The sequence below is a fragment of the Struthio camelus genome, chromosome 13 (genome assembly GCF_040807025.1).
Source record: "Struthio camelus isolate bStrCam1 chromosome 13, bStrCam1.hap1, whole genome shotgun sequence".
NCBI classification, from domain to species: domain Eukaryota; kingdom Metazoa; phylum Chordata; class Aves; order Struthioniformes; family Struthionidae; genus Struthio; species Struthio camelus.
Window position 1 is genome coordinate 3,031,482 of NC_090954.1, and position 21,831 is coordinate 3,053,312.

A 21,831-nucleotide genomic window follows, 5' to 3' on the forward strand; every position below is an offset into this window, starting at 1 on the left:
CTGTTCACTCGGCTTTCAGGAAGACCCTGTTTAGTGACTTGGAAATATATTTTGTCTCTCTAAAAACCAAATATCTCTTTGGTCTTTAAAAGCTATATTGTACTTTCCAAAAAATTAATTGCAGCAAACTGACAGCTGAATTCTTTCCATGAAAAACTGAGTGTGCCTTTAACAAAAAAACCCCCCAAAGTTACTCCATTACCCATTGTAAATTGTAGGGTGTTTTAAGGTGATTTCATTACTTTTGAGTTTAGATTCTCTGGAGTTAGTCCAGCTTTGAATAAAAAACTATATCTTTTGCAACTAATTTATGCTTAGCTTAAATTTCTCATAACCGATCTAGTGTTGCTCGGTGGTTAGCGTTTATCCAGAAGAGGAAGCAACATGACAACTGAAGACCTTTTTGTGACTGCTGTAAGCCTGTAATTGCTTTGCATACCTCTTTGCTGACCGAGAAGTCCTGCCAGATATGAAATAGGAACTTCTCGTGATGTACACCTAGCTGACACTTTCTTCTACCAATTTATGATTCTGACACATTTTATAGTAGAATACATATCGTTATAATGAAAAATTTTAAATGGCTACTCTTAGGGCTTTAAGTTTCACGGTGTGGGCCAGTCTACAGGACATCTTGCATGATCAAACTTTGGCAAACGTGCTTTTTTTGGTCTGGTTAAACATGTCAATTTGCATATCATATGATGCATATCCTTTGAGTCTCTTCCTGCTGCCTTGTTAATAGATATTTTTGCCCTGTAGACCCAATCCTGCAAATTCACATTGGTGTAAGATCTGAGGAGTGGAGCCTTTGGTTGCTTTTTGTAGATCAGTGGTTCATGAATTTTTCCGTTAAGAATAATGTTGAGACTTGACAATGGAAGCAGCTGGAGCATCCTGCTTGGGAAGAGCAGCTAGAGCTGCAGATGGGTGTCTGTGTGTACACCGTACAAACCCCTCCTGCAAGTCTTCCAGCACTGTCTGACCCGCTGGTGTTTTGTGGGTTACCTGTGCGTAATCTTTGAAATGCAGTTTGAGGACCATTTATTACTTCCTAGCCAGTTATATGTGTATTTATAGATACAAATAGGGCACAGTAGAAATGAGGGAATCTGCTCTTACTCTCTGTGGGAGAATATCAGTGCAATGGGGCTGGAGGAACGGTGTCTGGTAGGTGACGCAAGTGCACGGCACAGGGTTTAGCTGTATATAATTCCTCCCTGCTGGTGGCCCTTCTAGAGGGAAGCATCATGTAGCCTTCAAAAGACATATTGAAGCCGGTTTCCGAAAGGAGGGGATGTCGCTCGCTCTTGCCCTTCGGCGGGGACGCAGCCTGCCCCGTTCTCCTGCCGAGGCGTTCCCGCCGGGCTGCCAAGGACATCGCCTGGCTCTCTTGCTGATCTCCTTCGTGGCAGTCTTTATGGAATCGGCTATTTTATCCGTGCCCTGCTAGACGACAGGAAAGTACTTGTTTCCTGTGATCTTACGTCCTTGAAGTAGCTTGAAAAGGAGGAAAAGAGAAGATTGGTTTATCATCCTGTGTGAGATACACAGGGAACCTTTTTAAAATCACCCTTCTGTAGAACCTCTGTGCCTAAGTTCTGCTGTCTTCGCTTGAGGTTGTCAGGGTGGGAGTTAGCGCTGTACTCGGGCTTACTCTGCCTGGAAAAGCTAATATGAGTTGTGGCTATTTAGATGAAGAAATGCTAGAAAAGTCCTTGAATAAAATGCTGTGCTGATCATGTGCTGCTGAGACTCTCCAAGCACAATTTGCACTTGGGCTTAATTCCAAAACTGTTAATGTGAGCTCCATAAGCCAGTGAGGTGATGTAATATGAAAAGGATTTAACCCTATATATCGTTACCCTCCTTTGAAGAAAATATTTGTTAAATCGTTCAAGCCTTATTTCTTAGACTGAATGGATGGTTATTAAAATGAGGACAAGCTCAAAGGTCCAAGGTTTTATTTAAAAACCAATATCTTTCTGTCCAGTGAAAGAAAGAAATGCTGCTTAATCCGTCTGTTGCATTAACAGAGCAACATGAAGTGTGTAGGAATATGGAGATAGCACAGTCAGTTGTGATTAAGTCACTGAAATTTAGTATTGTTTTTTATGATGTAACTCTGTCCTCCAAAACAGCTACTAGTTTGTGATCAGATCACTTAAAATGGTGGGCAAAATACAAGCTTAATAACTTTCACTGAGTTGATGATCTAATTTGAGACACTTCTAGCTTAACAGTGAAATGACTCTCTGAATTTTATATACTTCTTAATGTTCAGCCACTGACGTAGGTTTGCAGTGGTTATTTATTTGTACCTGATGGAGCGTAGACCTGCAATGGCTTTGGTCCATGGTATCATCATTTTCTTATAGCTGTTCTTCTTCCAGTTGTACTCGAAGTATTTGGAAGTGAAATGTTACAGGTACATCAGGGAGCCAGGGTTGATGGTCAGTAGGCTAACCTACTGCGGGAGACTGCGTGCGACTCTTGTGGTATGCGCACAAATGTCTGAAAATTAAGTGTAGGCATATCTGTTGTCATCTCACATCTGTGCCTCTAAAATTATACCAAAACTAACTATGTAACAGAGTATATGGTGATACTAATGGTGTTTTTGACAATAAAACTATGTCAGATACTGTATAAAAAAAGAATTTGTGCACAACTTCACAATTTATGCCAATGCCAGTGGGAATTCATCTACAGAAAATTAGAATAGGTTTCTATAAACTTAATGCAAAAATACAGTTGCTAGAAATAATACTGTGTTAGCATCTAATATTCTGTCGTCTTCTATTAAAGTCATTGTGTTTGCTACTGTTCATATATTGTTTCGTCCGACCTTGTATGAGTTTTTGTTATTCAGTCAAATGGGTATTTTGGATGTTTAGTTCAAGGGATTACCTTTAGCAGAATGAAAACTAAACAAACGTTATTAATGGACAATGAGAATAAATAAGACAAGTGCAGAGGCTTAGCTGTTGTTGCTGGAAGCACATCGGAACTGCCACAGTGACAACAAGCAAGTTAGAAAGTTGTGTGGTGATCTAGTGCTGGAAGTTTTAGCATTGCCCGTGCTATTGTGCTTTTTTCGAATCCAGTCCTCTATTTGTGAGGTCTTATGGACATGCAGAGTGATGCATTAGTTTATCTTCAGTGCATCCTGCGGATCTGTCTTGTTTTCTGTTCTTTCAAAGCAAAAGCAAATATTGTAAATTTTTTTCTTTGAAACGTATGCATTTTTCTGCATGTCTCCATAATTGGAGACCTTACCTGGCACATCTTGTTGTTCAAATCCAAAAACATAAGCACACAGAAAAGTGATTTGCATGCTGACTTAAATTTAAAAAGCAGTGATTAAGGAAATGTTCTGTCGAAACTGAGAAATTGAAAGTATCTTTTTTTTTTCCCCCCTCTTGCCTTCCATCTGTTTGGAAAATTATTTTCATGCAGTTAAATCATTTAAGCTTTACATGAGAAATGCTGCAAACGATTCTTTTGTGGTTGTGTTTTCTGTTGTCGGTGTTGCTTTCTCTCTTGTTGCCTCTTAGGCCTTCTCAGCGTGATGTCTCTATTGCCATCTATTGATGACAGTGGAAATATTTCTACAGACACTGGGTAACCGGTGTTGTTACTGAACTGCATTATTATTTGATTAATAATATTATTGACTCTTGAGAATTGTGAGAAACTATTTTGTTCATGTGAATTCACAAGAAAGACTAAGCCCTGTAAACCGAGAATCGGCCGATAGAGGACTCCTCGTGTCCTTTTTTTCAAATGTATCTACTCAACCTGACATACCTATTATATGACAGGATTAACATCCATTTTGCAATACTCAAATTACAAGCAAGATCAAATCCCTTTAATTTTAGTCACTCAGTGTGGTTATTTTTTCTCAGTGTCACACAGTTAGTATTGTGTTAGTACTGGATTATGTTGCTTCTTGTTCAGTGGAGGGGGGGGAAAGGGAGTGAGATATAATAAAGATAGAGAACAAATGGTCCAATCATGAAATTGGAGACCTTGAACTCTTTATCTGATGGATGTCTTCTCTGTAGGCTACGGAAAGTGAGATGGGAGATGTTGATTTAACAGGTCTCCCAGAAGCACCTGTTGACTCTGAAGATGAAGAAGAAGAAGAAGATGAAGATATTGACAGAACTTCAGATCCACTTCTAGGGCGAGATGTTGTACGAGAGTGCCTTGAGAAAGAGCCTGCAGATAAAACAGATGATGATATTGGTGAGGAAAAAAAAATCTTTATGTAAAAACTATATATTGTAACCCCAGTAAGAGAAGTCTATCTGAAATTTGCTTAATGCATAGTGTTTTATATATATATACACACATATATATATGTATATCCTCATAATTATGAATGATTGCTTCCAGAGATCATTTTGCTCTAGTGATATTGTTAATTGAATGATTTTCTTCCAACACCTGAGAGAAGGCTTGTTTGGAGAAACTAAATATTTTAAAAAACGGCTTTTGAGACTCTTGAGATATTAAATATTACAGTGAACCCCCTGTCTGTTGAGATAGGGGTGGAATTGGTAGCAAGGTAATTTTGACTGCCTGATACTGTTGAATTTCTTATGGACTATCAAAGAGAACATACTAATACTGCAGATCAGGCATGCTTAATTTTAAACTGCAAAAGATTTAAGAGGAAAATAATTTACTGTAAACTCTAACTAGAAATTGGCATTAGTTTAATGGTAAAATTTGAGTTATGCTGTACTTTTTCCTCTGATTATTTCTCTAAACATCGGGAAATCATTTCATGCTATTAACAAGCTTATAATTACCATATACTAGGGATATTTTTAATTCTTCCAAATGTTTGAAGTTGAAGTGCTTTTACACTTAGCTAAATTGCTGCCGTAATAGTCAATCCCAGCACGATCGCGGTAGAGCTAAGTTCCCTTTGTTGATGATAACCTGCCTACTGGGCTCATTTAGCCACAGGCACTAATACTGATTGTATTGCCACCGAGCAATTCCTTCTGTGAATTTAACTATGAGGTTTAATATACCTGTTGAGAGAAAGGTATATTGAAATATATGTATATTTAATGTGCTTGTTATGATAAGGGCATAAGGAGCCCTGGGCCTTGCGATCTTCATATCAATGTTTCTTTTGTCTAATAGAGCAATTATTGGAATTTATGCATCAACTCCCTGCCTTTGCAAACATGACTATGTCTGTAAGAAGAGAACTTTGTTCTGTGATGATATTTGAAGTGGTAGAACAAGCAGGAGCCATCATACTGGAAGATGGGCAAGAAGTAAGTTACTGCGCGCAACGTAATTTGAGCACCATAGGCAGTAGGTTAGCAAGGACGTTTGGCGGGGAGAGGGGACACGACTCTGGAAAACGCTGTTTCCCATCTCTGCGCCTCTCCCACACCAGAAAAGCAGAGAAATCTACTTTTACTGTGACCCATAATCCAAAATCAGCAGGCTGTAGCCCACCCATTTGAAATGTTTTGCCTATCCTATGGGCTTTTTTCAAGACTTCAGTGGGATCAAATATAGACATAAAATAGCATTCCATGGTTTATGTTGCAGATAAGCATTAGTATACTGTTATCGGTTTAAGTACTAACATGTGGAGGAGTTTATTTCGACGTTTTTGTGGCATAGAAGAATGCATCATTTCTGTAGGTAATGTAACTGTCTTATGAAGTAATTTTATTAAACTACTGATATGGAGAGGTATCATTGCCCCTCAATGTAGATATCATATCATGAATATCTAAATTAGGAACACAATTTTAATGTGTAGTCAGCGGGAGGAGAGAGATGTTCAAATTACCCAGTGATCAGGCTCCTGTAATAGGTGCTCTGAACTGCTATCTCAAGACACCTCTCTGTCCTTTGATATAATAATAATAATAATAAAAATTAAAAAAGAAACAGAAATGCCACCCCAAGAGGACTGTATAGCCCAGCCTCTCATCTCTGATGGTGATCAAGTGGATACCCTGGGGAAGAGTGTACGAACAGGGCAAGAGCATAGTTTTAACTCTTTCACAATCTTGTTCTTGAACTGTATGGTTGGTGTGGAGGGTCACATGGGGTGAATATCTTTTCTACAACTTTCGTTTTGATTGTAAGATTTTAACCTTTTCTCTAATGTTGACTATTCAGTTATCCTGTTTTAATGGCTTTATAGCTTCGTTCCCACTAAGTGGTATAAATATTTTGTAGTGGTTATTCCAACGATTCCAAAAACAATTCATTTATCAGCATTGCTCACTACAAATTAGTACTAGGAACTTTTGAAGTTGAAATGCCTTCTTGTTACAGTCATCTTTATTGCTTGCCTTGCGGTGTACCCTTTAATGAATTAGATACTGCAAAATATTTACATGCTGTGATGACAGCAAACCTAAGACTGCAAGGATAAGCCTCTCTGAGAGAAAAGCATTCAAAAGTAGAGAGCGTATAAACGTTGTTGAATGAGCTTCACTCTTTCTAAATTTATTTTTATTCCCTCTAGCTTGATTCTTGGTATGTTATTTTAAATGGCACAGTGGAAATCAGCTACCCTGATGGGAAAAGCGAGAGTCTCTGCATGGGTAATAGTTTTGGGATTACTCCCTCTCTGGACAAACAGTACATGAATGGCGTGGTTAGAACGAAAGTAGATGATTGTCAGGTAAGATTACAATTTTATACAACTATCTCATATTTTTAAGCATCTAATAAAAGAAAACAGAATGCTCTCATCTTAAGGCGTGTTCTTTACTCCAGGAGCAGAAAAAAGGAAGTTGGTATTTGGTGGGCAAGAGGCTCTGTTGACATTGCATTAGTTGTACACTCTTAGTAGCTGAGATTTGTTTCACGCCCCTGTTCCTGAGAAACGGGAACTTCAGCTTCGTGCTGAAGGGTAAGCTCGTAGTCCACCGTAGTCATGCTAGGCAAGTGTGCTTGATGTGCACTAAGAGTAGTTAAATAGAAAATATCCATTTCCACTTTTTACAGACTTTGTTCTCTCTATATTTAGGCCATTTAGAGCAAACTTTTGGAGAGTGAAGACGGTGATCTGTTCTGTTTGTCTTCTGTTTATGACTTTATCTCTTTTGTAGTTGGGTGGAACAGACTGGGGTTGATATCAAATGCTGTGCTACTGTGGTGGTGTTGAAGCAGCCTGGAGATGGGGAGGGGAGATACATTCATATTTTTGGATATTTATTAATGATCCTGTGTTGCTGGGGGGCAGTTTGTGTGTATAGCCCAGCAAGACTACTGGAGGATTCTGAACCATGTGGAAAAAAACACTCATAAAGTGGAAGAAGAAGGAGAAATTGTTATGGTAAAGGAACACAGGGAGCTAGATCGCAGCGGGACCCGGAAAGGGCACATAGTTATCAAGGTGATTTTCTTTCTTTGCTTGATCTTCCATTAAGCTATTAAGCCTTTATTTATTTAAAAAAAAAAAAAAAGAAAAAGTGGTTTGAATCTAGAAAGCACTCTCAGCTTTGTCTATCTTAACATAATAGATTTGATTGGAAGGAATTTCTCTCTCCTTTAGTAAAGCATGATCTGTTCAGCACATGTATTCAGGTTTCTGTTTTGGGAGCACCTCTTGTACCTCTGTAATCTGGAAGAGGAACTTAACTATTTAATTAAAATAAAATTATGGAACATTACTAATTTTTCTAGCCAGATATTACCTATGCAAAACATATGGGGGTGGAAGAAGTTTGAAAGTGTAGTTTAAAAGCCGTAGTGTTTTTTTTTGAGTTTACCATAACTGAAATTTGAAAAGAGAGTATGCTGCTCATGGTTTAATGCTTAGATACTCTCTAGGGAGTATGTAGTAGGAAATATCAGTCACTTCTTACATTTAATTTTTAAGGCAACACCTGAGCGACTCATCATGCATTTAATAGAAGAGCATTCTATTGTGGATCCAACCTACATAGAAGATTTCCTTTTAACGTACAGGACGTTTCTAACAAGCCCCTTGGAAGTTGGGAATAAACTCCTGGAGTGGTTCAAAGTGGACAGCCTCAGGGATAAGGTTTGTTTCAAACTAAGAGATTAGTGTTTGTGGTGCCAATGTCTCCAAATAATTTTTTTGATTCATGATAAACCAGAATTATACTGCAGCTACTTTTAATTATTTTAAAGCAGAATATTTTTCTGTTGTATCAAGACATGTTTCTCCATATTGTTGTATGCGTATAGTGTATTGTTCTGAATTGAGTATGTCACTGCTCCTCTCCGGAATTTTTTTTTCTGCTTAATTTTAAAATGTAAATGGCAGTCTCTGAAATCCTTTTGTGTCAGAAATTCAGAGGATTAAGTATTTGTGATTTCTTGGGCGTATCACCTTTGTTCTCACAGCAGCATTGTGCTTGTCTTGCTTAATTTTCTTCAGTATGGCTTTTCAATGTATTGAGTACATTTTATTTGAGCAGCTTTTTACAAACTATGTACTTGAAGTAAGCTATGAGCAAGACAAGTGCAGTTGATGATAATGCCTCTGTAAACAGGACCCGGTTCAACTGCGTGTAAGTGTATGCACGTACGCATGGAAGGTTTTCATGGTTTGGAACTTTTCTCCACAAAACATTTATGGAAAATTATAGCAGCAGAGCTCTAAGCCAGCAGTTTTATATGTTCTAGCTTTGAGCTGAAGGAAACTCAATGGACTATCAAAACAGTGCATTGAAAATTGTCTGGAGTCATTTCTTATGGTTACTGTTTCTCTTTATTCTCTTTTTTATTTGTTTTGGCAGCTACTGCTTTCTTTTAATATTTTAATTTCTCATATTCTTAAGTTGGAAAAGATAGTGTAGATCTCAGTAAAGCATTTCTACTTAATGTCTACATGATTTAAATGAATAATTTACTGGTAGGGAAATCTCAAAACTAAAGTGCTTTGGAGCTGTTTTTCTCTCTTTGCATGAGATTGGTGGCTACTTAGCATTGACTTTAGCACCTTAGGTATGAGCCACCACTAATTACCTGGGTGGAAATCAAGGTATATTGGATAACATTTTTAACACGTTGAAGTTTGGCACTTTTGCATGCAGGGAGAAAAGGAAGGAAAATAAAATAAAACTATCTCAGCAAATAAAACTGGAGGTTATATTTAGAAGAGAGAAACTGCTATAGATAAGCATTTTTGTATAACGTGGACGGATAGAGTAGTTGGCAGACTGACTTTATTATGAGTGGTAAAGTAATTCTGGAGCACGTACAAAGGCAGCCAAAAAGTGTAACTGAAAATTCTTACAAGACAGTTTTTTATTATCACAATATATTTCCCAGAATTTTCCTTAAGGAGATATTCCTTATATCTTTGAGATGCTTTAAAAAGATGCATTTAAGAAATGACATGAAGAAAAGATGACTGAGGATAGATTTGTGCACCTGTAGGTACCGGTGATGTGACCAATTTCTTGTCGTTGTTACTATTGCATTTTTTAAATTCATTTGACTCTACAATTAAAGTGAAAGACAAAAAGACAATTTCAAGTATAAATGACTTACTGTGTGTGTTACTTTTGAAAGGCTGCGGCATTCATCCAGAAAAAGAATAGAATGACAGTTATTCCTTGTTAAACATGAGTCTGTGTCGAACAGCATTTTGTCGTGTTCTTGTAGTCCTCTTTACTTATAGATTTAAAACATAAAGAAGGAAAAACATAGATGCCTTTAAATAAATCCTTTTTCACAGGTTACCAGAGTGGTCTTACTTTGGGTGAACAACCATTTTAATGACTTTGAAGGAGATCCTGCTATGACTCGGTTTCTGGAAGAATTTGAAAAAAACTTAGAAAATACGGTAATACCAAAAAATGACGACTATCATGCTTTCTAATGCTAAGCATTTTCGTTTTCCTGTGTGTTAAAAGTAACTAAAGCATTGTAGTCTATAAGAAAGCTGTCTACAGGTAGCTTTTAATATAGATAATATATATTTATACTATAAATATAGATAAAGATATATTTGTACTTAAATATACATTTAGATACAAAGCCCACATCAAATGACACATGGCACTCATTTGTGTGTCTTGGCATTATTGCAGAAGAGGACAAGATTTATTTAGTAAGATTTGGATACTTGGGATGATAAATTTTCTCTGGCACTTTTTTTTCCTTGTTTTTTTTTTTTTTTTCCTCCCAACTGTTCTTCTATTTCTAGTAAAAGAAACACTGCATTCATTTTGTCTCTTCTGGGTTACAGAAAATGAAAGGACATCTCAGATTGCTGAATATTGCTTGTGCTGCCAAAGCAAAATGGAGACAAATTACCCTGCAAAAACCTTCTAGAGACTCGCCGCTCTTTTTCACCCTCCTTGGAGGAAGTGACAAAGGTTTTGGTATTTTTGTAGAGACTGTAGAAACGGGCAGTAAAGCAGCAGAAGCTGGACTTAAGCGTGGTGATCAGGTAAAAAGAAAAAAAAAATAAAATATTGATCTCTTCTTTTAATAAAAAATTCTGGCTCAACCAACTGTAGGGTTTCCAACAAAAAGATGAGACTGTTTACTAAGTAGAAAGCATCTGACTAATATTTTGAGTACTATAGTTCAGCTTTAAATTTACACAATTGCATTAACTGTTCTCTGCTATTGAATATTTAAATATTTCAAAATATTCAAAATACTTCAACAGCTCAAACAATAGAATGAGGAAAGAAACCAAATTGAGGTTAATTCAGGAAACTTTCTTAAAGGAGATAACGGTAAGTTGAATCCATTGAACTGTTTTGTATATTTACTTAGCAGAGGCACTGATTCTCATCAAGTGTAAATTATCACAGTTTGGTGGTGGAGCAGCGACAGATTACACCAGTTGAAGATTTGGCCTTTGATTCTAGTATCATTCCTACAGCTTCTGATGCACCATTTTTGATTCAGGTGCAATTCCTAAATACAAGAACGTCAAACTATCATGGAAGATAAATTTGGCTAAAACATTTGACAGGTAGAAATGGAGTTCTTCACTGTTTTTACAGGGTGTAACTTCATGGAAGTGATCAAAACACTTATTTTGCAAGGAATATTTTCATGGTACAGGTCTTATGATACAATAACTTCTGGAAATGTTCTTACTGAACCTGTATTGTCACGTCTGTATTTGTAACTATCATAAATAGTTATCCTCCTAATAGTTCAATTTTTATTTCTTCTAAAAGATAATGGAAGTAAATGGACAGAATTTTGAGAACATTACATTTGTAAAAGCTCTTGAAATCTTAAGGAACAATACACATCTCTCCATTACTGTAAAAACAAACATTTTTGGTGAGTAGACTTTGTATTATTTTTACTTATAAAATTTTTTGTATGTGTGAAGTAAGAGAGACTCCAATCTTTCTAACCGTAGAAGTGCATTAGGATTCCATCCTTCTTTCAACTTACTCTAGGAGTGAAAGATTACACCCAAGTCCCCTAGTTGTGCCTCCGTTTGCTTGGATATATTCTTGTGTGCCAAGGACTGCACATTGGGTGGCACAAAGCCAGCATAACCAGCTCTTTACTCCCTGAGAAATCCTCAAATGACTGTTTAAGCGGCTTTAGTGTCCCTTCGTGCGATATGGCTGAAATGGAGCCAAGGGATCTGGGCCAAAATATTTTGCCAAGAAACAGCAAAAATGTAAAATCTGGCTTTCGTAAAACTTTTTATAATGGCTGTGAGGATGATAGGATAAATTGCCTTTACATCTAAAATAGAAAATGGGATATAAAAAGTGGTATGATATATAAATGTTGGCTTTTAATTGTCAATGTGAATATAAACACATAAATACCTCTTTAAAATCTCAGTCAAACCATCTGCTCTTTTTCCTTAATCCTGTTCAGGCAACGAAATAACCATAGCTACAGAAAGAACAAGGCTGTGTGTACAAGATAGATTATTTCCTTATAGTTGTATCTGAGACTGTCTAATGGTCTCATATTTTTATTTTCTTCTTCCAGTTAACTTGTCCTTGTTCACTACTGATTTTTCTCTGTTTAATTACAATGTTCTGCTTATTATTAGGCATCATCATTTGTTTTCAACAGAAAATACTGCATTTCTGATTTGAGTGACCTCAAAGATGTTTAAATAAATAAATAAAAATCCATGACTGGATATACCAATTTAAACAATATATTTTTACCATTTATATGTAAAAAGAAACTCAACTAACATAAATATTAATTTTTGCATGGAATGATATCTTCTGGAAATGTCAGCAATAGACTAACGCAGATTGGTAAATGCAGCAGAAAATTTGATGCTACTTATGTTCAGTAGTATTGCTAAAAGCAAAGAAAGGTGGTTGTGGAAAACGTCAATCTGTTTTGCAGTTATTCTTGAGGAAGCATCTGCATTTCATTACCTAAGAGATACAGGGGAAAAAAAACCACATTGCTCTGATTGATGTGAATGTAATGTTTCCTTTTTATCTACCTGACTACCTTTAGCGAAAGGTAGCACAGTTCTGATAAATTTACTGTAATATTTATTAATTTCAAAAGTAGCAAAACCCTTAAATTTTCCCTTGAAGCGGAAATGACTTCCGCTCGTAGAATCAAAATTCAAGCATAGCACATTGTCTATTTTGTAACTTTCAGGTTCATTTTTTTTCTGGAGGTATGTGGGAAGCAAAAGAGTTGGTGGGGAGAGGAAAATACAGTGTGAAGTTTTGAGCATGCGGAGGGAAACCACACTGTTTGTATCTTTTCTTACAGTGTTCAAAGAGCTGCTTTGCCGGATAGGACAAGAGAAGAATGGAATTCCACATATTCCCAAAATTGCGGAAAAGAAAAACAACCGTTACTCAATCCCAGATATGCCTGGAGACGTGGAACAGATGTTTCCACGTGAAAAAGGAAACAAGAAAATCAAAGCAAACACTGTATCTGGTGGGAGAAACAGAATCAGGAAAATTTTAGACAAGACAAGGTTCAGCATCTTGCCTCCAAAACTGTTTAGGTATGTCAGACTCTTCTGGTAAAACAGTAATTTTTTCCTATTAAACTGTTACATTGCTGCTCAGTATCTTTGGTTGTTATGTGCATGTTGCTTGTTTTTTTAAAAAAAAAAAAAAAAATGCAGCAAATCCCACCGTAAGTGTAGAACAAGACCAAAATCTCTTTTCTCTACCAGTGAACACTTTCAAATCTGCTTTTCTCTGTCCGTGTTCTGAAACTCTGTCTACAATGCATAATGAAAACATCCGAGCACCATTGTATTTCCCAGTTTCACTCATCCTGAGGTGAATATAAGGTACTTGATGCGCATAATAGAAACAAAACTGTTTTGCAGTGACGGTAGCGTGAGCCAGTCGCAGGACGACAGCATCGTTGGGACGCGGCAGTGCAGGCACAGCCTGGCAATCATGCCCATTCCTGGGACGCTCTCGTCTAGCAGCCCTGACCTGCTGCAGCCTACAACGAGCATTCTGGATTTCTCTAATCCCTCAGGTAAAACAGCAGCATGAGCTTGGTTTATATGATGACTCTAATTACAAGGCAGCTGATTCAGGAGGATAATTGCGTCTCTTACCAGCTGCATGCTGAATGCAGTTATCTGCTTACGTTGTGGCCTTTACAGGTCCAAACTGGAGATTCACCAAGAGCGTAAACTGTCCAAACTCTTTTGCCTGCTATTTTGGCCTCCTTTTTTTTTTTTTTTTTTTTTTTTTTGGTGACGTGAGACTTAGCTTCTTTTTACGAAGAGACATATCTTGCCACCTAAAGTATCTGTATTTACTGGAGTTTAACAGAGCTCCAGGGGAAGTGGGTTGGCCTTGCCTGCACCTTTCTCATTGTACCATCTCTTCCTGATGCTAGCACTCCTGGTGACTTGTCCATCCATTATCTTTGAATATATATTTCAAACAGTGTTGTGGGTAGCATAGGATGGCTATTGCTACCGAGGTGACAATGCCTACTGTATTACAAACATTAAATTTGTTCAGCTATATTTCTGAAAAAATGCAAACTACTTTGAAATTTATGGTCTGTGCTTCCATTGCTGCTATTGTAGGGACACCATTAATGGAGTGGCTGCAGGAGGTATTTATTGGTATATGCAGCTGCCTGTAAACACGTCAAGTCAGAATCATGTTTGCCTATTCTGAGTTCTGTGCATAATTATATATTCTGTAAACTGCCTTGTGGCTAAGACTTATCTTTATGTAAACTTGCATATTTCCCCCCTGAAAAGGGATGAGCACAAATATATCCTGTTTTATGCATAAATATTCACAGCAAATGAGTTCCCTTTTTGCTGCAAATCCATTTTCTTGTCTGCATGAGAGCGCTACATGTGTTTCTAAGGATCTTCACTGAGATTTCTGCAGGTTACTGCATAATTATGGGCTGTGGATAATTAGTCTTTCTTACCTCTACTTTCAGTTAAGTTCACTATAACAAATGTGCAGTCGTTTTTGGCAGAAAAAAACAAAATATCTTTTTGACAGTGTATTGCATACTCTTGATAAGTTTTGTAAACATTAAATCTTGATTTGGTGTTGACACAGTTTTGTTATTTTTTTCCCTTTTTTCCTGCCTGCAGCTGTTGGGTTTTACTGTAAGTATCTTGATGTATAGCCTCCTGAAGGCCTTAATATTGCATGACTTGCCTGTTAAACTTAACACATTTTCATGCATTGTATTGGTACAGTTATTACTGCTAGGGCATTAGAAAACAAGTGCCCTGTAAACTTCACTTTAATTAAGCGAATCTTTAGGCTTTCTTTATGGCTCTTGTAGTCTTATGGCAGAGTGCTGCGCTGAGGTTCAGAAGACCTATGTTTTATTCCCACGTCTGCCACTGACATACCGAATATCCTTCAGCAGGTTACTTTACTCGTCAGTGACCTTGCTGTAAAGGAATGAAGTTGCTTATCTCCTTTTTTAGAGAATCTAAAGTTTTAGAGGATAACATAGTTTAAGATTAGTTTGTTCTTCTGTTGGACTGTGCATAACTAAAATTTTGTGCATGCTGACTTGAAATGTCCACCTTTGTATTGTAGCCGCAGACTGAATCGTGAGTAGGGAAGTAATTTTTATTAACATTTATCTGCTTAAAAGACTGTAAAGGCAGGCATGTGCTTGTAATATAAGTTTCTATCATCTGTCACTTGTAAGTTACCCTAAGATTTGGTTGCAAAGTGATTTTTTTTTCCAGAATTGCATTTCAGTTTTGGCATTCGATCTTGTATGTGTTCTTATTTTTAGGTGTGTTAATATCATTATAGTATTAGAATCAGATCTCTTCAGTTAGGTCTTCTCACAGGTTGTAAGGTGTCATGATCGTGCCAGAGTTGCAGCCGTTCAGCTCATGTGTCGATTTATGATTTTTATCAGTACAGGCATTTCCCAAAGTATTCAATGCATCATTCTCACCGTTTCACTCTGAAATGAATACCTAATATATATTTCCTTCTTATTGTCCTCATCGGTGGCCTGGCCCCAGCGATGAGCATGACCCTGCTGGTAACGTGGCAGTCAGTGATGAAGCAGTTAGTAGAATTAGTTTTCAGTCAGAACTTTTTTGACTGCTATTTTCTTAACACTGTGTTTCCTCCCATCCTCCGTCTTATGTACACCTGCTGTCGGGGCTGCTTTTTATCCAGTGGAGTGGGATTTTTGGCGTTGGATCATAAATTACCTGCAGTCTTTTTGCCCAGAAGTTCCTGTTACTCGCTCCCATAACACCGTCAAGCCCTGATGCAAGGAAAAGTAACCCTGAGGGCACTGTCCCGGAGAAAGAGATCTTCATTTTTTCCCTAATGCAATGCGTTGTGACAAAAAAAAGTTAATGTATGGAAGGAGGAGTAAAATTCTTCATACAGAGGCAGGGGCTGTCTGATGGCCAGGGTTCGAGGAGAGCTGCCGTGGCCGGGCGCCCAGCACCAGACAGCGTTACAGCTCCTTGAGGTCTACCCAGACCTGCTCCGGCTTGGTCTGCAGGGCTTCGGGAGGGGGAAAAACAAACAAACAAACAAGCCCCTGTGCTCCCTTGAATTTTAATTAGCAGGGCATTTTTGGCCTTGTTTTTTTCCAGTCTACTTTACTTTGGAAATTGAGCATTATATAATAGCAGAGTGAATTATCTGCTAGCATCACGCTGTAAACTAAACTTGTTTGATTCGTGGGAATTGATTACCTGATCTAATTTGCCTCAGCTAAAGCTATGTTCTGATTTCAAACATATTTTCAATGCATAAAATGTGTTTTAAGTGAGGTCGCTAGCAAAAGAATTAAGTGCTGGCAGCAGCTCAGTTCCTTCAGGTTAAGGCGAGTGTCGGCGTTTGCAGCCAGGAGCAGATGCGGCTGCTTGCCGCTGCCCGCGCCGCAGCGGCCAGGTCTGCGTGCACGCTCGCTCGCCTCCCGTCCCGTCCCATCCCGTCCCCTCCCTGGAAAAAGCGACCCGTTACCCATGCTGATTGTGGATCTCCCAAACAGCCAAAAGGGAATCGTGCCTCCAAAAATTCTGAGAAGGGACCATGTACCAAATAGCCATATGATGGCATCATAGTCATATGACGGTAATATGGATGTCTTGTGCTTTGATTATGGTCATGATGTAACTTGCAGATTGACTCCATGGTGGAAATGCAGAGAAGAAAAGAATCCTCTTTTTTTTTTTTTTTTTTCTTTCACAGCTGAGGGAAAAGACTGGATATTTTAGTGAATATTTATGAGTGTTTATCGAGTCCAGCGTGTTTTTTTTCTTGCTTGCTGTCTTTCTGGCTATCAAGTAATGCAGTCAATGACCTTTTGTCTTTTCAAGGGAAAAGTAACTTTCTATTTTAAAGATGCTCTTCTGTTGTTTTAGATATTCCGGATCAAGTAATACGAGTTTTCAAAGCAGATCAACAGAGTTGTTACATTATTATCAGCAAAGACACTACAGCCAAAGAAGTTGTGAGTCACGCTGTACATGAATTCAACCTGACGGGAGCCCCGGAGACCTACTCGCTCTGTGAAGTGTCTGTCAGTCCTGAGGGGGTCATAAAGCAAAGGAGGCTTCCGGATCAGTTCTCAAAACTAGCGGACAGGATTCAACTCAATGGACGGTAAATGCACCCTTATTTTAATTTCAGTTTGCATTTTTTTTGACTTTGCCTTTTAGGATTGAAACATTCGAAAGAAGCACTGGGGAGCAATTCCTTTTACATTAAAATAGGAGCAAAATGCCTGGATTTACCTTTGCATTACAGAGGACGGCTAAAGACCTAGTTTACTTACCCAGCTACCCAGACACAACAGAATTACTGATTGAGGTTGTGTGCAAATGAGTAGCTTCAAATTTTTCGAAGCTGTAGTTATAGAAGGTTATGTTTTCTGTGTTCGTTGGAAGCATCTCCTGTGACAGCTCTTATGAGCAAAAAAAGAGCAATATGTCCAATTAGTATGTAAATATTGGGTTCTCTCGGGGTGCAGGAGAGAGGATTTCTGCCAGAGGGGACCAGCAAGGCATTTCTTGCTCGCTGCATGCCTGATCTCCAAGCTTTGCATCTATAAAAATCTGTAATCACACTGAATTTCAGTGACATCTATCAATGCTGGACAAAAGGTCTCTTTCTGCTCCTAAGTCTGGAGGACAGGGGTAACACTCCTCTCCTAAATGCCAGTAGCTCTGAAAACATCTCTGTGTTGGGTCAAGAGCTAGCAAGGGAGTCTTTCCAGAACGCAGCAATTCTTACAGCGCGTTTGTGGAAGGTTCATAGCTAACCGCTTTCCTCTTTGGATGCGCAAATGGGAGCCTCCTTAAAGATGTGTTTACTAACAATTACAGGGTTACTCGTTGCTCCGGAGTGACGGTGCTACGACAGCTGTGTTAGAAGAATAGGCAAATAAATGTCAGTAACTTATTTCTCCCTTTCCTTCTCTTTTCTTTCCTCTGTTTCACCTTCCCCTTCCACGCTTGAAGAAAAAAGCTCCCCGAACCTACCCCAAGCTCACTTGATGACAAGTAAATTTAGCTGATCAGGATAACATATATAGTAGCTCACCCTTGAGAAGAAAACAAATATATATTTTTTTTTTCCTGACAGTTTCCATATGTACTTTGTGATTAAAGGGTACAAGTAATTTCTTTCTCTATGATATGATACTGCAATGAACTGATACTAACCTGAGATAAATTCTTCTATTCTTATGTGAACTGTTACGAATGTTTTCAGAAAAGTTAAGTGCTTCCATTTTATCTGATGACCTGATCCATACTGGAAGAAGGTTTATTAAGTAAAAAAAATTCTTTAGTCCTCTTTGCTAGGCAACAAAGAGAATTTATGAGGGAGAGACTTTGCTGTCTTTAAGTGATCTGCTTTAGACCATGAAAATGAATTTTCCAGATACCTTTTCATTTCCTGAATACTGTGTACTTCGTGTATATATTAATATGCCATGCTAAATTTATGTAAGAAATGGAGAAATACATTTACGACAGATTTCAAATATTTCTCAGAACTAATGTGTATTTCAAATGTTATTTCACTGATGAGTTTACGAATGGGAAAGTAACTGACCTTTTTCTAAAGGTGAAAGCTACTGCATGTTAGAGTACTATATAGAAAATAATATTAGCAGAGAAGTAGAAAAGATCGAAATGGGATTGGGAAATGCTGGTGAACTAGTATTTACTTGGGTAACAGAGGCATTTTATAATTGCTGAAGTACAAGGTTATGCTGCCTGTTCTTACCTCTGTCATTGCCTCTCGCTCCGGGTTGTCACCAGCCCCCCAGAAGTACTCTCTCGTGCACGCACCTCTGTGGTGTCGATAGCAACTAAGTTGACTGATGTAGTTCAACATCTCTGTGCTCGCAGGCCCGCAGAAGAGTGTCACTAATGTTTTCTTATAATTCAAATGTTCTGCAGGTATTACCTGAAAAACAATATGGAGACGGAGACGCTATGCTCAGATGAGGATGCTCAAGAGTTGCTGAGAGAAAGCCAAATTTCCCTTCTACAGCTTAGCACCATTGAGGTTGCCACGCAGCTTTCCATGAGAGACTTTGAATTATTTCGTAATATTGAGCCTACAGAATACATTGATGACCTTTATAAGCTGGACTCCAAAACAGGAAACGCTCGCCTAAAACAGTTTGAGGATGTCATAAATCAAGAGACGTTCTGGGTTGCCATGGAAATTTTAGCAGAGCCCAACCAGCTCAAAAGAATGAAGATTATTAAGCATTTCATTAAAATTGCCCTCCACTGCCGAGAATGCAAGAACTTCAATTCCATGTTTGCGGTTATAAGGTAAACTACTTTCCGTTTGTCAGATCTGATTTATGGCGTCAAAAGCAATTCTGTTCATCTGAAGTGAAAGAAAAGAAAAAGGTGCTTTCCAAACGAATTACTGATGGCACTGGATAGTTTTAAGGGAATTACCAGGCTTTTCAACATACCAGACTGTACAGAAAGATATATTTTCATTGCGATCTTTTCCTCCCTCAACTTCCAAGAAGTTCAGCGTTATTACAGTGGTTCGTGTTACTGCCCCATCCTTAACTATTACCTAGCAGGGAAAGAGGTGACTTGCACAAAAGCGCTTGTTTGATTGATGAACTTTAGAAACTTGCTTGAACGTTGCTGCCATTTTCTATGATTCTGGTATCAAACTTCCCTCCCTTTTTCAGTCATTGCTACTCTGTCAGTGTGCACTGAGTCATATCTGAAATGATATTACTTCATTTCTTCCTGTCATTGTATGGACTTCCCAGAATCAGTCTTGTTTTAGTTCAGTTTTCCTTTTTCTTCTTGCTGGTCATCTGCCTGCTTCTGGGTGGTTTTTCTGGGTGGTTTTTTTTTTTTCCCCTTTGTTTGCACATTTAGACTCTTTCAATTTATATTAGGTATTGCTTCTTTGACTTTAGCAGGCTGAGTTTAGTTTTCCTTTATTCGTAGTTATATAATATCCAGCTTTTAATAATACCAAAAGAAAAAGCTCCGTGATACATCAGAGAAATATCTGGATTCATGCTGTACCCCAACACCAGTAATGTCTCTGAAAATACCATTTTTAAATAACTTCTAGTGTGTCTAGCTGATTTATCAAATGATTTTTGCTTTTGTTTAACCATACGTTAAAGAATTCACAGCAGAGGCCCTCAGTGCTACTCTATGTACACTATTAAGTTCACCTTTTAAAACAAAATCTTTGAGATTGCTTTAGTACTAGATACCTTTCTCAGGCTTGTTGCCCTTGTCTTTTATACTTTATAAAACTTAATCTAATACCGAACCATTCGGCTCCTTTCTGGAATGTGGAGGATTCAGGGAGGTTCCTGTCCGGAAGGGAAAATGTGCAAGTCAAGCTGAAGATAACTTTCCTAGGTACCGCTTATCAAGATATATTTCCACCAAGAGTAAAATCATTCAACTTAAAATTCAGTTGAATATCTCCTGGAAAGAATTTCCCATAGAAGAAAGGATGTTGTGAGTGAGGAGAAAAAGATGAAGAACACCCTTTTCTTTTTTTTTTTTTTCCATAACAATTGCTGTGTTTTTCTGCTCTTTACATGAAATAACTCATTTGTCTTCACAGAGATGCTCAGTCAAAATCAGATTTTCTTAGCTGATTACATTTGCCTTTCTTAGTTATGTAAAATCAAGCTGAAAGTGCTTTTAGTTATGAAACCATTAAGATTTTGGAGAATTAGGTTTGACCTCATGGTTTGTTAATGAACGCTGGAGAACAGAACGCTTGTTGCAAGAACTTTGATCCTTGCGAACCTCACTGAGCTAACTTGGTCCAAAGTTATGTTAGGGAGGCTGAATGTATTTAATTAAATCTCTAAATTGCATCCAGCTAAATCTAGATATATTTTTGCAGTGACTTAATGAGAATGATGGCACAATAACAAGTTCTGGCATATCTGTTGCTTTTAGTTTTCAGTGTACTGGTACTTTTTTACAAATGCTCCAAACATGTTCTTAAGTCTTTCTGCTATTGTTTGTGATAAGCGCTCTGTACTATTCTCACTTGCTACTATAACTCTATAATCAGCTTATGAGTTTTTCACTCTTTTGTCTTTACCATGATACAGATTTTTACAGGACTGAAATGGGACTTAGGTTAGATGGGCATCAGTATTATGTTGCAGGTAGATTGTGTTGGCAGGCTCACTTAAAATTTGTACGTTGTGAATGGGAAACAGTCGTGCTCTTTAAGTTTCTCGTTTTTGTCCGCTCGTGAGAGTGAAGAGCAGTGGTTTATTGTGATGAGCTTCCTTGTGGCCTGGCATCCACCCAGCTTTAGAGTTAACCTTGTGAAAACTATTTTTTGTTCTTAAAACAGAAAACAGCACTTTACTTCTTAATCGAAGGGATCCCTTTGACAGCTAATAATGAAATATATCTGTTTTGCAGTGGGTTAAATCTAGCACCAGTAGCACGTCTCAGAGGTACTTGGGAAAAGTTACCAAGCAAGTACGAAAAACACCTCAGAGACCTTCAAGATCTTTTTGATCCATCTAGAAACATGGCGAAATACCGCAACATCCTTAGCAGTCAGAGCATGCAGCCGCCAATTATTCCACTCTTTCCTGTTGTCAAGAAGGATATTACATTTCTACACGAAGGTAATGTCAAACACAGAGAAATAGCACACTAAGCAGTGAGTATATGTAAGCTCTTGCTTTAGCACTCCATGATCCAGCAAATGACTAAAAGTAAACTGCCACCAGTAGTATGATGCTTTGATATGTCCTTTGTAGGACTAAAGTGAAATATAATTCTGAATGCGTAATAGAAGAGACTGATCCTAGAAAAAAATAAAGTGCATATTTTTAACAGTGTACAAGCAGCATTTAATCTTCATCAGCTGTCCTAAGATTAGG

At 37.9% G+C, this 21,831-nt stretch overlaps 1 protein-coding gene across 16 annotated transcripts in view; it reads left to right on the forward strand.

Annotated features, from left to right (window-relative positions):
- RAPGEF6 (Rap guanine nucleotide exchange factor 6) overlaps positions 1–21,831 on the forward strand; it is a 143,075-nt gene that overhangs the window by 91,982 nt on the left and 29,262 nt on the right. For 9 of the 16 annotated variants that reach the window (XM_068960001.1, XM_068960000.1, XM_068959995.1 and 6 more), the window contains 14 exons: positions 4,071–4,254; positions 5,167–5,303; positions 6,521–6,679; positions 7,244–7,396; positions 7,883–8,047; positions 9,713–9,820; positions 10,226–10,429; positions 11,178–11,286; positions 12,721–12,964; positions 13,298–13,455; positions 14,552–14,566; positions 16,820–17,060; positions 18,866–19,249; positions 21,362–21,573. In XM_068960001.1, the coding sequence (XP_068816102.1) occupies positions 4,071–4,254; positions 5,167–5,303; positions 6,521–6,679; positions 7,244–7,396; positions 7,883–8,047; positions 9,713–9,820; positions 10,226–10,429; positions 11,178–11,286; positions 12,721–12,964; positions 13,298–13,455; positions 14,552–14,566; positions 16,820–17,060; positions 18,866–19,249; positions 21,362–21,573 (2,473 nt within the window). The remainder of the gene's footprint in view (positions 1–4,070; positions 4,255–5,166; positions 5,304–6,520; positions 6,680–7,243; positions 7,397–7,882; positions 8,048–9,712; positions 9,821–10,225; positions 10,430–11,177; positions 11,287–12,720; positions 12,965–13,297; positions 13,456–14,551; positions 14,567–16,819; positions 17,061–18,865; positions 19,250–21,361; positions 21,574–21,831) is intronic. The other 7 variants (XM_068960005.1, XM_068959996.1, XM_068959991.1 and 4 more) reach the window with 1 other exon arrangement.